Source organism: Acomys minous (genome assembly GCF_964271855.1).
Source record: "Acomys minous genome assembly, chromosome: 1".
Lineage (NCBI taxonomy): Eukaryota > Metazoa > Chordata > Mammalia > Rodentia > Muridae > Acomys > Acomys minous.
In genome coordinates this window covers 107,526,398-107,543,390 of record NC_140483.1, presented here as the reverse complement: position 1 = coordinate 107,543,390, position 16,993 = coordinate 107,526,398, and the positions used below count along the sequence as shown (strand labels likewise).

Genomic DNA, 16,993 nt, shown 5'->3' with positions numbered 1-16,993 from the left:
GCTAATGATGGGATTGGTAGTTATTTTTAGGCTGTTAGCATTATACGGAATAAACTTCTCCTTTGTGTTTCCCTTAAGTTATAGAAGTAATTATATTTAAATCAGTACTTCGATTTCCCATTTTCCATAATCAATGCCACATTTTCTTCTATTCATTGAGTTCAAACATTTTCTTCACACCCAATTTTAAGTCCCCTTGATGCTTTACTCATAAGGAAACCATCTCCAACTTAATCATTTTTTAAAATTTTGTACATTGATCTTGGTGCGTCTTGCACAAACAATAAATGGTGAGTTTGTATCATTGTATGACATGCTTATGAAATAACCATTTCTTTTAACATAGTGCCAAGGTCAGTAGGACACCCTAAGTGGAACTGGCGGACTAAACCACAAAGCCGTGATTTTGATGAATTGAACCACATCCTTCAGGAGAGCAAGAAGCTGGGGAAAGCCCTTGAGAATCTCTCTCGAAGTAAGTTCTTTTTCTTGACAATAATTGAAATTCAGAGCCAACTTTAAAGTAGAAACATCCATCACCATTGGCAACAATTATTTCTGACAGTCTCATTCTCATTGTGTAAGGCTGAGGTGTACTAAGAGAGTGAGACTTGAAAGGAGGTTTGACTGTGCCCATGGCACAGATCAGTCAATGGGCAGGAAGGCAGGAGCTATACGACCTCTTGCATCAGCTGAACTCTGATCCCCCTGCATGGATTCCATCACATATTCCCAATGCACATTTAATGCCATCTTCTTCACTCTTCTATTTTGAAAAGTACCACTTTGCATCCTTCTCACTAAGAAGCATTCCTTTCACCTCTGCGAGTTTCGGATCCTTGTAAACTTTTTGCAAGGCAGTCACTGGGTTAAATTCTTCTTAGATTCCATTCAGAGCCTAGCAGGGTGTCAGGTAACTTACTTTGTTCCAAAAGTCACACCTATTCTCTGAGGGCATGGCATAGGGATTTCACTGTGTCATCTGGAAGGTGGTCACCACAGATAAATCACTTATCTTCCCTGAGATGCGGCAACCCTGGGGAAGGGTAAAGTTGTGAGATAAGGTGTTCTCCAGTCAGTACCACCATCATGGGATCAGCAACCCAACAAGCATTTGATGGTGTACTTTGGTGAATGCGTACTGAATTTGGAGACACGCATGTGTACCTTATGATTTTCAGAAGCAAGCCCACAGTATTCTTATCTTTGTCTGCATAGGTATTTATTTTTTTAAAAAAAATATCAAACATCTTCATAAACAATTTAACATCATGGCTTCCTCAAAAATTCTTTTGATATAATGGAAGACTAATGATTCTGAAATATAGCTCTAGATTTTTTTCTAATAGTACAGTTTTATTAATTTCATGTATCAAAGTTTGTCATTATCCCATGGCATATTTTGGCAAGGTTTTAAAATATACACACTTATGTATACTGTGTTGTCATATAGTACACTTATACCTACATTTGTATATTATATACTTATAGAAACATCACTTTATTTAAACCAGGATACAGTTTTAGACTTTTATACAATGAAGAGCTTTGAGAGGCTAAGATGCTAAAATATTTTAAGCTCCAAGATAGGATTTAGCAAAGCCCTTCTTTGAGCTAGATTTACATATAAAACAAAAAATAAAGTAGGTATTCAGCTTATTATTAAATTGTGTTCCTGAAAGGATCCTGATCCTATTAAAATGCCAAAGGCAAATTCTAATATTTCTAAATCTGACTATTTGGGGGAAATGATTGGAGCTGTAAAAGCCTCTTAATTATTTATAAATGTAAGCTAAGAGAAGGATGAATGAAGAACATGCCTGATATATATATATTTGTGTCCTTTAAAACAAGGCAGTGGCCAAGTAAATATTTGTCTTATAGTTCATTCAAGGATACTATCTTCTCTGACCCCAAAACTGTTTACTAAGGGGCTATTCCAGTATTTAATGATGAACCCACATAGTTTGTTGCAGAATTGTCAGTTTACACTGTGCTCAATAACAAAACACCACAGGTTGGTGGGTTTTATATTCATAGAACATACTTCTCACAGTTCTAAATATTGGGAAACCTAAAATCAACATCTGAGCTAATCCTTGTTTAGTGAAGTCCTTTTTGTTGTTATTGTTTGTTTGTTTGTTTGTTGTTTGTAGATAGTGCCTTCTTTGCACATCCTTGTGTTGTTGAGGGGCCAGGTAGCTCTGTGGGCTCTTTTATTTGTTCACTAATACCATTAATGACATAGGAGACTTAAAGCCATAATCATTTTCCAGGCCTCACTTCTCACCACTGTAACATTGGAGTTCAGACTTAAACATATGAAACTGAAGAAGTCACAAACATTTACACTTGCACACAGGTAGTCCACACAACTGAGTTCTGTGTCAGGATAATCTGAAGAAGTAGTAACCACTGGAACTAGCAGCAACAGAATAGGGGCGGGACATCTCTTTGGTAGTTTGCGACTTCTTATGGGACGTGATGGAGCATCTCTCTAAAGCATCATCTTCTTCTAAATGGTGTACCTGGTCAGGTCAGGCTCACACGGGTTAATCTTACTTGATCAAAGTCTTTGGGATAGTGCTTTGGTCAAGAAGGAAGTGTCTCTTCACGTTCAGTAGTCCTAGTCTGAATCAGGGGAGAGAGACTGTACAGGTATGAGTCTTAGAAACTATTTCATTACTCTGCCTACTAGAACTACTTACCAGCCTACAACATGCTGAACTACATACAACACAAGAGAAATGTAATATAAGTCATGTACATGAGTTTTTACTTTCAATTAGGTTCATTAAAAATATCAAAACCATTGCATGAAATTCATTTTAGTGAAATATTTACCCTAATATATAGACTGGCATTTTTCTGTATTTACCATATAAAATGAGCACTGGCATTTGTTATCTTGACTTCTTAGTTCTTAGTCTTTGAATAGTAAAATGAATTTTAATTCCCAGCACACCACAGTGTGGATCAGCACATTCCCAGTATCTGGTCACCACATGAGGATAGGCTGCTCTACCACGCAAAATGAAATAATGTTAAACACACACAGAAAAAGCTCCGCTCTTGGGTTTTAATTGACCCCAAACCACTTCAGATTTTTTAAATCAGTCCCCATACAAAGTGTCAGAAAGGAGCTGGGCATTGGTAGCGCATGCCTTTAATCCCAGCATTTGGGAGGCAGAGGCAAGTGGATCGCTGTGAGTTCGAGGCCAGCCTGGTCTACAAAGTGAGTCCAGGACGGCTAGAGCTACACAGAAAAACCCTGTCTCAAAAAAAAGTGAAAAAGAAACAAACAACAAAAAACAAAGTGTCAAAAAGAATAGCTAGTGTCTGATGTCTCCGCTGTGTCGGCTTCCTTTCACCCTACAAGGCATCAATGACTCTGCTGAAATTCTTTTCACTGCCATTACCAGTTGATTTCAACTGCCAACGAGAGTGAAATGGTTTGTGATTCTCATCCAGCTGAACTGCTCCAGTGGTTTTCAGCTGTTCAACGCTTTATTTAGACTCTGTGACCTCTGAGGTTTGGGAGGCTGAAAACCGCTTGATCTACTACTCTGGAACCCTCACAGCATTTCTTGTAGGTCTTTCATGGGAATTCTTTCTTTCCTGTGATTTATGCTCTCTATGCTCTTCTCTCTCTCTCTCTCTCTCTCTCTCTCTCTCTCTCTCTCTCTCTCTCTCTCTCTCTCTTTCTCTCTCTCAAATGTGTTTATTTCACACCTGGTCTTTTTCCCTCAGGCTTTCATAGAAGGGGATTCTTGACATGTCTTTCCTCTCAGGGGCCCCACATTACAATCAGTACCAGCGAATGGAACGAACCTTCTCCTTGAGATGAGGTGGCATTTTGGTGTGATGTCATGGGTGGTGTTACTACGGCTTATCCAACCCCCTCTCTCTCTTTGTTATATCCCTACAACAAGTAAGTTGTAAAATCTTGGTCATTTTCCCTTTCATATACGTTTTGAATTTGATTCGTTTCTCTACTGTAATAAGAATCTTGTCACTTACACCTTAATTTGACTGACTAGATGATTGCTTTATTTGTTCCATTTCATCCAGTTCTTGTGTTGTGCCCTGATGACCTATGCATGACTCAGCTGCCTTATTCTTACATTGGAGGAATCTTGTGGGGTGATGCAAGATAAATACATTCTCATTTGGAGAATGGCTTGGTGTAGTGTTCCTAGAGACAGCAGGCTCTGTCCAATATGTTGTTCTTCCATGTTTAACACAGGCCATTCCATGTTGTTGCAGAAGGAGAAAGAGCCTGGAGAGCCCAGTTTCTCCATCAAGGGGCGTACATTATGTTTATATGCATTCTACAAAAGCTGCAAGGGAGTCTGGACATTGGCTAGCATGTGAAACCAGGAGAAGTATGGCACTAATTTAGGAAGGGAATCTAGCTTTCCTCATACTCACAGTTTGTTTCTCCAGTAAGCCCACACTGCAGGTGTCGGGGCTTTCAAGTAAAGACCTGGTAACTTATTTCAGATGGCTCCACTTATGAGTTCAAAGGAAGTGCCCTTACCTTGTTTTCATTGTCACAGCTTATGGCTTTTGGGTGTGCCCCATTCCATTAGTGTGCCTCCCTGTCATTTATCTCCTTATGTCATTCTCCTTAAAAGCTCATCTTCTGGCAAGAATTCCTTTTCTAACAAGCCCAACCTTACCTTAGGTCAAACATACCCTCCGAGATGACTTCTCTGCTGCCTTCTGGCTCTCTACTGAATTTGGATTTGACAATTTGAGGCCTTGACTACACCTACCTGGCTCCATCTCTTTGTCACTCATTTCCTCTTTGGATGGCTCTAGGATAAGGCTTCCTTAGCTCTCTGACTCCCTAGGCAGTGATTAGCACTGACATGATTGGCTGATTTCATGTCTTCCACATATATCTCCTTTGGGATGTCTCTGTTTCCATTTCTGATCTGCCTTCAGCTTCTTTCATTGTGAGCCATTGATGTAAGAACACATGAGCTTGGTTGATCATAAGTTTGCTTGCTGGCACATTTTACTGAGACTGACATAAACTGGAAGGCTGTGCATAAAAAAACAAGTAGGTAAATGTGTGAACAAACCAGCTCTAGGGAAAAGGCAGCAACTCCCCATTTTGTGCATCAGTGATCTACTGCTCCTGGGGTAGCAAAGCTCCTAGCAGTTTCTGAGCGTGGTCCTCCCCTGCACCTGCCAGCTCCCCTGGAGGAAGAAGTGGTGAATGAGTATCTTTAGGCCATCTAGACATTGCTCAGTTCATCACAGCTCATGTGAGAGGATTGGCTGGAGCTTTTCCATTGAAAAGGCACCTAGTTGTTGGAAAACAGAAAACAGATGCACCATTACTGATAACAACAGTCTGGACCCAGTCAAGATAAAATGTAACAACCATTTTTTGTAGTCAGCAAATCATGAGCATATGAAAATAAATCTTCTCTGATATAACAGTCTGAGGAGCGAGACTAACAACTCGCAAGAAAAAGTAGGGACGGATGATGTAACATCTGATGGTTCATCAATAACCACACTTATTTGGTGCCAATAAGAAACAGCAACAGCGGAGGATACATGGACCTGTACTTCATGGTTCCGTGTATGGGGAGGTTAGTGTGAAAATGATCATTTCTACATCTAGCAGAATGTAATGTGAGAGCTGTGAGGGTGTAGCAGAACTTGTAGCTTCATCATAAAGTACAACAATAAGGATGAGGCAACAGCCAGAGTGCACCATGGGGTTACAGGTTTCTCAGAAGGGAGGAAAGATGCCCCGACAAGGTGCTTAGGAAAGGGCAAGTCTTGTATTGCTGGTGCACAAAGGATCAGGCAAGACACGGAAGCTGGAAGTCTGTCGAGAGATGACTATGAGAACAGGAAGACGGGAGTACTTCAAAGCCTCTGGAGAGTCATACTACAACCAATCTGTGTTGTAAAATGTAAAAGATGCTATACATACACACACACACACACACACACACACACACACACACACACACACACTGAGAAGTTTCTGTGACCAAGATATACTGACTGTATTGAAGGAAGGGTGAAAATAAGGATAAGAGGTGCCGTTAGTTTGTTTCGTTTTAGGTTTTCTTCATAAACAAGAGTGGCTGCTACCTGCATCCCAATTAAGAGTTTGGGAACATTTGAGGGTAGTGTAGCAATCAGCTTCAAACTCTGCTTCCAGGTAGTGTGGGGCATCTGGACAGAGTTGGCCAGTGCCCTGTATTTCCAGAGACCAAGTGAATATTCAGGTGGCAGTAGGGTGGAGTTGAAGTGACAAATAATGCAAAGATAAAGAAACTCATAAGGCATGGAGCACATACATTGGGGTCTCAGGTACTAAATGACCTAACATAGAATAAAATCAAATAAATCTTTAGAGAGGTTGAATGATTACAGAACAAGGATGTGTTGATAAAATCAATCAATTTCATAGAGGCATGTGTCCAGCGTTAGTCTGTAAGAGAAAGGTAGAAATAAATATATTTCTATATCTATAGAATATATTTGTCTATATAGAGTCTAGAGTTATCAGTGTGCTGTGCTACCACTGTTCACTATGGTGGCAGTCTAACTAGTGAACAGCCGGAAGCCACATTATTTTTCTATGTACTTTAATCTGAATATATTATGAGGGGGTTATTCTTCTGTTCTCATTAGCTGTCTGGGAGTGAATGAAAGTTTCTCATTTTTAAACTCTTGTGTTAGCTCATGTTGCAGAGTTTACCTGACAAAACAATTTATAGGAGGCAAGGTCATCTTTGGCTCACAGTTTTGGAGTACTCAGTCTGCTGCTGCTTGACTCCATGCTCTTGTGTAGTACATCTTGGATGTGGGAATAGATGATAGAGAATACGCTTCCTCTCAAAGCTGATGGAAGCACAGAGCAAGGAAGGGACTGAGAACCACGGGAACCAAGTATAACCTTCAAAGGCACACTCCTAGGGACCCTCCTAGGTCTCGATCCACTTTCTAAAGTTTTTACCATTTTCCCAAATAGTTCCCAACAGTCTAGGATTAACCAAGCAAACCCATGAGCCTTTGTAGGACATTTCATGCTCAAATTATTACATTCATTCTGTTTTTTTTCCTCCTGTCAGAAACAGGTTTCGATTTGATAACATAAAATATAAATGTTATATTTTTACAACAGAAAAGTTCTTGTTTGATTTGATAATCAGGAGCTATGATACTACTTGTCCAAACAGAGTTCTAAGAGAAGACTGAATGCAGAATCCAGCATGTAGTCCATGGAAGGGGGTGGGCCAGAAGTGGGAAGTGTTCAGCCATGTCAACCTTCCTGCTAAAAGTAAATCATAGAAAGAGAAGATGACTGCCAGCGGTGGTAGTGCTTGCTTGTAACTCCAGCATTTGGATGATGAAGGTAGGAGAGAGTTCAAAGTTAACCTTAGTTATATATTGATTTTGATGCTAGCCTAGACTACAGGAGACCCTGTTTCCCTTGTTTGCTTTGGATTGTTTAAAAAGGGAAGATCTGAGAGAAGGCAGTAGTTAGTAGAACATTAAGTGGTGTGTTCAGAGTTGGGGGACATTTTGCTTTGATTTCCCTTAAGGATGTGTCTGTGTGTGCACATGTGCGTACATGTGTGCATGTGTGTGCGTGTGTGTGCACACACTCTCATGTGTGTGTGTGTGTGTGTGTGTGGAGAGAGAGAGAGAGAGAGAGAGAGAGAGAGAGAGAGAGAGAGAGAGAAAAGTAATAGGCTATATGCAGTTTATAAAAACAAAAATATGTATTATTTAGTGTGTTAAAAAATTAATCAATTAAAATCAGAATCCCCTCAGTTCTGCTGGGTGTGGTGGCACATGTCTGAAGCTACAGTACACATAAGCCTCAGGCAGAATTGCTCTAAGTTCAAGGCCAGCCTCAGCTACCATGCAGGCCAGAATCTTGAGGATCCTGTCTCAAGATTCAGATACAAAAACAAGCAAGCAAACAGGAATTTTCTGCCTTGAAAGCAACACGTCTAAAGAGAGGTTAGTTCAGGGGTGTTTGATCCAACTACATGATGCCTTTCAGGGTTTTTTCAGGTGTCTGTTATATAGCGATCTATTATAGTAAGTTTTTAAAAATTCATTTATTCTTTAACAAATGAGCTCAGATGTGTAGTTATCAAGTTCCCTGGTGCAGTTAGCCCACCATAGCTAGTTTCTAGCTGACAATGGGATGTCTCCATGGAAACGCTCGGAAGGAAGGTGCAGAATTTGTTCCTACAATTCCCAAATCAGTATTTCCATGTTATAGACTCTATTTCCACACTTTACCTCAAAATTGAAAAAAGACTTTCAGTGAGGGTTTTGAGACCATTTTATCATGAAGGTTTGTTTTCCCCAGGAAAGGGCCAGGTTTGGGAGAAACAGAATCATTTCATATGTAAATTTCCTGACCTACTTTCATGAAATGAATTACACTGACCAAGGTGGAAAGAACTCTGAAAAGCCACCACTTCCTGTAGCTACAGCTGGGATCTGAGCCCAGGCCTTGCAGATGGATGTCATGATGAAGCCCATAGCTTAGTGAACACATTGGAACTCTGGGTACCCAAGGACAGTGTTCTAGGACTGATTCCTGATGCCACTGAGACCCTTCTGGGGATGAAAATGAACAGGAAGTAGAGGAGACAATGGAAGCCTGGGAGATAGTTTGTGCTACTATTGAATTTATTGGTTTGGTTTGGTTTTTGGATGGTAGCCTCCTGCCTCCTAGGCAAGCCGCTTCCCTGTTGAACTGCACCTTGAGACCAGCTTAGCTTCAGAAGGAGAGAAGCTGACCCTCACAGATCCTCCAGAGCTTCCAGGGTGGAGAACTGTTACTCCTCTAGGCCACACCAAATTCAGTCCTCCTCTGGGACATTCCTTCTAATTGTTTTTTTTTTTTTTCCAGAACCCATGTAATCCTTCCACTCCAAGTGTAACAGCAAGCTACTCGGGTATTTGGTTTAGTACTGATCCCCACTCATATGAGCTTTACAGGGCTGATGAGACGCAGAACAATTTCAGCCCCATTTTAGAGAGAAGGGCTATGGATGTTGTCCAAGGCCCTGGGATGACCTTCTGACTGTTCGTATGGAAGGCTGCTGCTAGAGCTTCCTGCTGCCATAGAAAAGAGTTTCATTAAAATTCCTACAACTACTTTTAATCAGTGTAAAGCTTTGATTAAAACTGAAATGAGAAATACCCTAGGCCTTTTGACTCTGAAAACAGAAAGTTAAGTGAATCATATCTAACAGAATACTTATTAGAACTATGCAAATGTTAAGACTATCTGATAATTGGTATTTTTATAAAGTATGATCATGAGACTAAGCACTGGGAACAGTTAAAGGGATAAGTCTTTCTCTCAAGCAAGTTTTTCCCTTAGGTAGATTGAGTTCTTGCTCAATCTTAGGTAGATTGCTTCTTCAACTATAGTCTATCTTCTCTTCCCTTCTCCATGGCTGGACATTTCCCAACCCTGAAAGCAGCTCACAGGGGCAGCCGCCATGAGAGCATCCTATACCCTGTGGCATGCACTGGGTGCTGTGCTTTAAAAAAAACTGACTTGCCAATAGTAATTGGCTTCATTTCAGATAAGTTGGCTAAGTGGTGTACTGCTGCTACCTTTATGAATACCTGGTTCACAAATCTGCGGTATAAATGAATTTCAAAGATTAAATAATAGTTTTCCAAAAGTTGGATCATAAAACTATGTCTTCAGGTTCCAGGAATCTGAGCAGCAAGTTAAAAAGATCAAGAGAATCAAAAATCCCAGCCAGCTGCACTGTAGGGTGTTTAAGTAGCTGAGCATCATGACTTTGAAGGAGAATGAGAATTTTATTTTATAGCATCTATACTTCCTCTCTATCTATGTTGATTTAGACTTAGTCTTTTAAATATTTATGTTTAAGGTGTTCATTCTTAATCTTGAAGTAGTACGGGAAAGGACCATTTCTATAGAATTGTACTAAATGCAAAGGCAGCGTTTTTGACATCCTTAACTTTTATACTCTGAAATGATGCATTTTAAGTGTGTTGTAGACCATAATATGATCCATATGAAATACCAGAGTTCATTCATTTGCTTAAAATTGTAACTGCTTACAGTAACCTTTTGTAGCTCTAGCCTGATCCCCTATGGCACCACAGTTCAACAGCTCCACATTGGTCTTCTATAGCACCATGGCACAAGAGCTTCCATGTTGGTCTCCTTGGAGTTTTCTCCTTTGTAGTGCAGTATTTTTTAATCAGGGCTATGCCTAAGCCACCAACTTCCATCACTAAAGTAGAAGCTAGACTGTCTTTTAGTGCACTAACAAATCATTTTATTTTATGCTCATGAGTGTTTTTCTTGAGTGAACACATCTGTACCGTGTGTGTGTGTGTGTGTGTGTGTGTGTGTGTGTGTGTGTGTGTGTGTGTAGTACCTACAGAAGCCAGAAGAGGGCAGCCTAATCCCTGGAAATGGAACAACAGATGGTTGTCAAACTACCATATTGCTGCTGGGGACCAATCCCAGTTCTCTGGAACAGCAGCTAATACTCTTTAGTGATGAGCCATATCTTCCACTACAACAAATAAATTATTAGTCACCATTTTTTTTGTGTACATTGTCTGTGTGTGTGTGTGTGTGTGTGTGTGTGTGTGTGTGTGTGCATGTGCTCATGTATTCCCATGTGTTTGGAGGCTGGAGGTCAACATGAGATGCATTTATTAATGGCTTTATGTTTGGTTTTTGAGATAAGGTCTCTCATCGAACTTGGATATAATCAAGTCTGCTGGATTGGCTGACCAGCAAGCCCAGGGTTGTCCCTGCCTCTGCTTTCCCAGTTCTGGTATAACAAGTGTGTAAAGCTATGCCTAGCTTCTTACATAGGTGCCAGGGTTCTGATCTGTGGTCTTCATATTTGTGTGGCAAACATTTTATCAGTGGAGCTATCTCCCCATCCACACCAGCAACCATTATCCAAAAGAACATCGTGGAATATTGCACTAAGGAACACATTTTCAGATATGCCGTGTTTTTGTTTCATCTACAAAAAGAGGAATGGAGTCAGTTACTGAGATAAAACAATGGGCATTATTCTGCCTCATGTGTAACTGATTTTCTAGGCTGGTGTGGGTTATGTGGGAACTGGTGGAGGGCTCTGTGCAGCTTCTGCAGGTTGGGCTGAGTATATATGAGGAAACGCTGAAGGCTCTTGCTCATGTCTTGTCTCTTGGGGCTTTTTTTGGTTCTGCTCTCTGGATCAGCCTTTTAGACTCTACCTAACTTCTGCTTCAAATCCCATTTTGACATTGTTCTGTTCCCTTGTACTTTAAACTTTCAGACTTTTCCTGTCTCCTGACTCTTTTTCCTCTCACTTGATTCCTGCTCATTTCTTCTGTCTGTCCCAAACCTAAGTCCAGTGCCTTGCCCCAACATAACATCCTATCAAAACCTACAAAATGAGAACAAAATGGATTAAGAAGGATGAGATTGAAAGGGCCATCGGAAATGATCCTGCAGAGGAGCAAACATGTTGGTGTGAGTCACTTGAAGGGAGTTATACTAGTGAGAAGTAAAGGTGTTTCAGCAAGGAGCCTCCCCAAGAGAATTCCTGAGGAGGGTACAAAAAAAGATCAGGAAAAACAATACTTCAAGACATACAAGGAAGGAAGGAAGGAAGGAAGGAAGAAAAAGAGGAAAAGAAAAGAAAAAAAAGGGTGTCGGGGGAGATGGGAGTGGGGGAAGTTGAAAAACACCTCCATGATAGTCTTGCAAGTTGGCTCTGACTCCAAGGATCTGCAAGAAACATCTGCTTGTTTTGATTTCCTTCCTTCATCTCCTTCATCGAGCTGCCTCAGCAGGCCCTGGCAGTCATCCTTGTCTTTATTTCTTAATTTGCTTTCATAAGTAGAACGGATGCATTTTTTAAAAAGAAGCAGCGAAAAAGAACAAAGTTGAATAAATAACACACTTGATTTATGACTAGAATTTTTGTTATTTGTAGCATGAGGTTATCAAAGATTGCTTCTAAAACTGTCTTGTAAATCTCTTTTGTATCCCAGGTATTGCGATTTCAGATGAACTCGATAAGGTAAGACGAGCTCCGCATCTAATGACCAAGTGCAGGATTTATGTTTGAACCCACATCTAAATTAATTTCATTTGAAACATACAAAATGGTCCCAGTACAGTTTATTTGGTGTTACTATTTTAACCTTTTAATAATCCTTAATAAAAATATTGCTTTAAATATATACCACCTACTTTTTGAGTCAATGCCTTTAAAATTTGCTTAGACAAAACAGAATCACAAAATCATTATATAAAAACAAAAAACCTAATGATACTATGTACATTATTTGGATTTGGCCTTATCTAGATGATGATGATGATGATGATGATGATGATGATGATGATGATGATAAAGTTGATGAGGATAAAGTTGATGATGACTATTGTGATGATGGTGGTAATGTTGCTGTTGGTGAAGATGGTGGAATCCATAGTGATGACTGGAAATGATGCTTATGGTAACCTTGGTGATGGAGATGATGGTAATGAAGGTGGTAGCCACGTGATGATGATAATGGTGATGTTGGTGACCATGGTAGTGATTATATGGAAGGAAGTTGACATTTTCTACCCCTGCTCTTCCTCACTAATTATTATTGTTTGCTTGATTTAGCTTTCCAAGATGCCAAGAGAATATAATGACGGTCTGAAGTGAGGCAGTTGTCAGGGTGGTGCGAACAGAGTGAATAGAAATACGTATATTGGATATGTATTTCCACAGTGTTGCCTGTAGGACTAACTGCTCCGGGGGCCTGTGTAGTCACAGAAGGCAGGCAGAGACTCCTGAGTCTTGGAGATGAGCTTCTGCTTGAACTGTGGAGCCTGGGGAAAGTTGGGAAAGGGCTGGTGGGGCTGTGATCAAGACATTGTTTTACTTCTATTCATCTTGATCTGTCTATTAAACATGCTTGTCCAGTTGGTGCTCACAGAGCACATCTGCCCCAAACAACACACTGGGAAATTACCTGGATCTAAGTTTTTAACTTCTGTTCATCTCAGGATGGCTTTACAACTTATAAGTATTACAGAGGTCACTAAAGACCTTGACTTCACGCATATTCCATCTGGGATTATTTACCATGTAAGAACTAAAACAGATAAAAATGTTATGTTTATTAGTTTTAAACAGTCCTAAGTAATAGTACAAGTTGTTACATTGGCAAAAGAATAACAAATCCATGAAAAATGCTTTCTTTTTCAAAACAGAACATTGCTGAAGAAGAGGACTTTGAGCTTTATAAACCTGTTTTATACTGGGAACAGCTGGAAGTGTCTGGATTCTTATATCTTTGTCTTCATTCCATGTGCTGTAGTTTTCTTCTTTAGCATAAGAAATGTAGTTAGCAAGGATGACATGGAAAGAGTCATTAATGACAAAGTATTGCACAAATTGAGACCATATAAGTCACGACATTTAAAAATAGCAAAGTGTAGTACAAATGGTATCATTTGTACCAGAGTGAAATATTAACATGACTTTGGTTTTTGTGGGCTTGTTGTTGTTGTTGTTTTGTTTGTTTGTTTTTTAGTTTTAAAAGGCCTGCCTAAGTCACTAATAGAATAGCCTGCATATATTCTTAGACACGGTTTCCTTCAGTAACCATCACTAAACCCAGTAGAACGGCTATCTGGGATAAGTCGGCAAGACTAGGTCTCTCGACTGTGGAGTGAAAGCCACATTGTGCTCTCCTGGCTTTGCACGTCATTTCTGGTTCTCTCTCCACACCTCTCTTTCCTTGCCTGCTTGGGCCACGAAACTTCCTCACAACTTTGGGGAAAAAAACGAGTTATAGTCTAATCTTCTGCCTCTACGACCTACCTTCATTTTAAATAAAAAGATACTGTGGTACGCTCCTCTAAATTTCTTCCCCCGCCCCCAATACGCTCTACAAAACCCTGAAGACCTCACCTGTCACCAAGAACGCATGGAGTTTTCCTCTGACTTTGCTCCACTTCGCCTCTTCTGTGAGCTGAGTTGTCCTGCGGCAGCGTTGCTGAACTTTCTTTCCTGTGGAGCTCAAAATCCTTTCTTTTTACTGAAATGGATTTGGCTCTCAATGGGTGACTTAGAGCTGCCCAGACACATATTCCCGGTGCCTCTCACAGCACATCCTTCCCCACACACTTTCTTTCTCTCCTGGACGATGGGGGCGGGTGGAGGCGGGAGGAGTGGGAGGGGGAGGCGAATCCATTTCACAAACCTGCATGACACTGCTGTTTTAGTCAGCTTACCTAATACTTCTGATTCTGATAACTTGGAAATTTATTATGTTTATTTCAGTTGAGGAAAACACCAACAATTATCATAAGTAAATTCCCTTTTTGAAAAGATATTTATGTCCATGAACAAAATCTTGATGCCATTCATATCTGAAAACAAGAGTGGGAGAGGATCCCAGGCTTTCATGGCCATGGGTCTTCTGCCCACCAAGAGAGAGCAGCTGAGTAGAGAGCCTGTCCCACAGCACCCCCTTGTGGCCATAACACTCATAGTCCTGAATTTTCCTGACCTAAAAATATTCCAAATACTATTTTTTGAAGTAGTTTCTTTCTAGGGAAAGGAATATAAAATTAATATAACAATATCATTAATATATAATATAATATGATTCCATATCATATATTGTATCATAAAACAGCATAACATAATATAATATTTGTTGCTTCCCTTCACTCTCTTGAAGCTCTCCATATGGCCCTTTCCACTCACCTTCAAATTCATGGCCTCTTTTTCCCTCACTAAATGTAATTGCATTCATATATGTCTATGTATATACACATATCTTCCTAAATATCACCTCTTCAGTCTGTAGGATGTTACTCGTATGTGTGTTTGGCACTAGACAATCAAATATTGTCGTCTTTGCTTGTGTTGGCTTTGTCCCTGTGTCTTCAGTGCAACAATAAATGCACATACAAGTTTTTACTTCCAATCCCACAATAACTTTGATATTCCAATGGAGATACATTTTTCTACTCTTTATAACATATTAATTTTTATTATTTTGTGCCAGTTCAACAGCCATTTCCTTCAAATATTTTCTCTGTGACTTTCGAAGTTGGTGAATTCTAAAAATTTGTTATTTTTCCTTTAAAATGAATGAATAGTATGGATCCCATCATGCCTGCTCACAGGCTGGTTTGGTTCCCTTCTTGTGTGGACATACCAGCTTTCTGTCATCCGGGAGTCATGCAACAGCTCAAACTGACCACCCACCTTCCTCTTCTGTAACTTAGACATTGGTGTGAGCTGTGTCCTTGTACCATTGTCAAGATGTCCTCAGAATTGCATCCCCAACTGGAGAAAATTTTCTTTCCTTGAATTTTCCAGTACAGGTTGTTGGCACTCCTCAGGAGGAGGCCCCCCAGGAAGATGTCTACAGCTTGCACCATCTCCCCTCTCTGACTTCAGCCAGCAAAGGATAATCACTGTGACTGGGTCACATTAGGTTGGGGCTGCCTCACAACCACAGGAAACCTTTCCACCCATGTCCTTAGCCTCACTCTTGCAATGTTCTATCTGTCATGTAGAGCAGTGTGCTCATGTGTCTTAAGGGTTAGGAACTAGACATCCTGAAAAAGTCATTATCCTGCCTTCACAGCCACTCCACAAGTGTAGGTGGTGAGTCTGTCTGTCTGCCTGTCGTTCTGTTTGATGAACATACAATTTATTGAATATAAACTTTTTAAACTCTTGATTCCTGTTTAACCCTTCAAAATACCATATAGTAGATAAAATTCCTGGGCTACACTTCAGCTATAAGTGTTCCTGTTCAGGAATGCTATCTGGGATCTGTCTGTCTATGTAAACTGATGTTGGGTTTCAGGTCGCCCAGGATGGCTTTGAGCTCATTCTGTTAAGCTGTGTTTGGCCTTGACCTTCTGGTCCTCTCATACCCACCACACTAGTCCTAGGCACACAGGTGTGCACACTAAATCTGGCCTGTGTGTGCTGAGATAGAACCCTTCCTTCATGCCAGTAAGCGCTCTGACACCAAAGCTATAACCCTTATAGATTCTCTTTTCTTCTTTCCTCTCTGACTTTTGTTTTTTGCAGAGCTCTCTTGGAAGAAGCTCCTCAATCAATGACTTTCTGGATGCTAAGATGCTCTACCTGAGATGAAGGCAGCAGAGGAAACTCACTCAGGCAGAATCTGGCTGGACATTTTCTTTAGAACATCTGTTACCTGCCAAACTGTGTACACATTGTTAAGACTAGAATTAAGTCTCCATCTTCTGCCTCACATCCGTACTTCACTCTTGATCTTCCTCTTTGCTATTTAGATGCTATGTGGTCCTCAGCAAGGCCTAGGAGAGTGAGGCAGGCATTAAGCCAGTGCTTCTAAGTGGTAACTTTTATTTGTTTTCTTGTTTCTGACCATCCTACTTCTCTTCTCTAAGTCAGTCTTGGAGGTGTGATCTGATATCATACAATTTCGTAGAGGACACAGTGACTTCATGTAAGTGAACCTCCTGCTCAGACACTATGGGTTTTTGTGTTTTCTCTTTGGAAAAGAGGTCTAGTATTGTGGGAAACCATACATATCAGCATTGGATTGACTCTTGGAGTCTTTCATTTCAGAAATATGAACCACATCCTGTCCCTTGCCAGGAATTATTTATAGATGCTGGCTCATTGTTCCTCATTTAGATGGCAACTATGGAAAAATATGACATGAATTTTCCATAGAAAATAGCTCTGTATGCATAGCTAAAATATCAAAAATATAAAATATTAAAAATATGTATGAAAAATCATTTTTAAAAGAGCAGAACATAAGTAAAGCATGGACCTCCCACACAAGCATGGCACCAACTTTCTATGTTTCCACTCCATGCAAGGGAACTGTGTGCCTCACTGTCACCACCCCTCACAGGACCAAAGCAAAACAGCAGCTTGCGGGGATTGATCATTCCCCCTGCTCA

At 40.3% G+C, this 16,993-nt stretch overlaps 1 protein-coding gene across 8 annotated transcripts in view; it reads left to right on the top strand.

Annotated features, from left to right (window-relative positions):
• Positions 1-16,993, top strand: part of LOC311598129 (uncharacterized protein C8orf34 homolog) — a 413,498-nt gene that overhangs the window by 113,016 nt on the left and 283,489 nt on the right. For 6 of the 8 annotated variants that reach the window (XR_014779488.1, XM_084783012.1, XM_084783015.1 and 3 more), the window contains exons 4-5: positions 347-475; positions 12,058-12,086. Coding sequence is in view for 7 of the 8 variants with exons in the window: in XM_084783012.1 (XP_084639138.1) it covers positions 347-475; positions 12,058-12,086 (158 nt within the window). In the remaining variant the exon portion in view is untranslated. The remainder of the gene's footprint in view (positions 1-346; positions 476-12,057; positions 12,087-16,993) is intronic. The other 2 variants (XM_084783016.1, XM_084783017.1) reach the window with 1 other exon arrangement.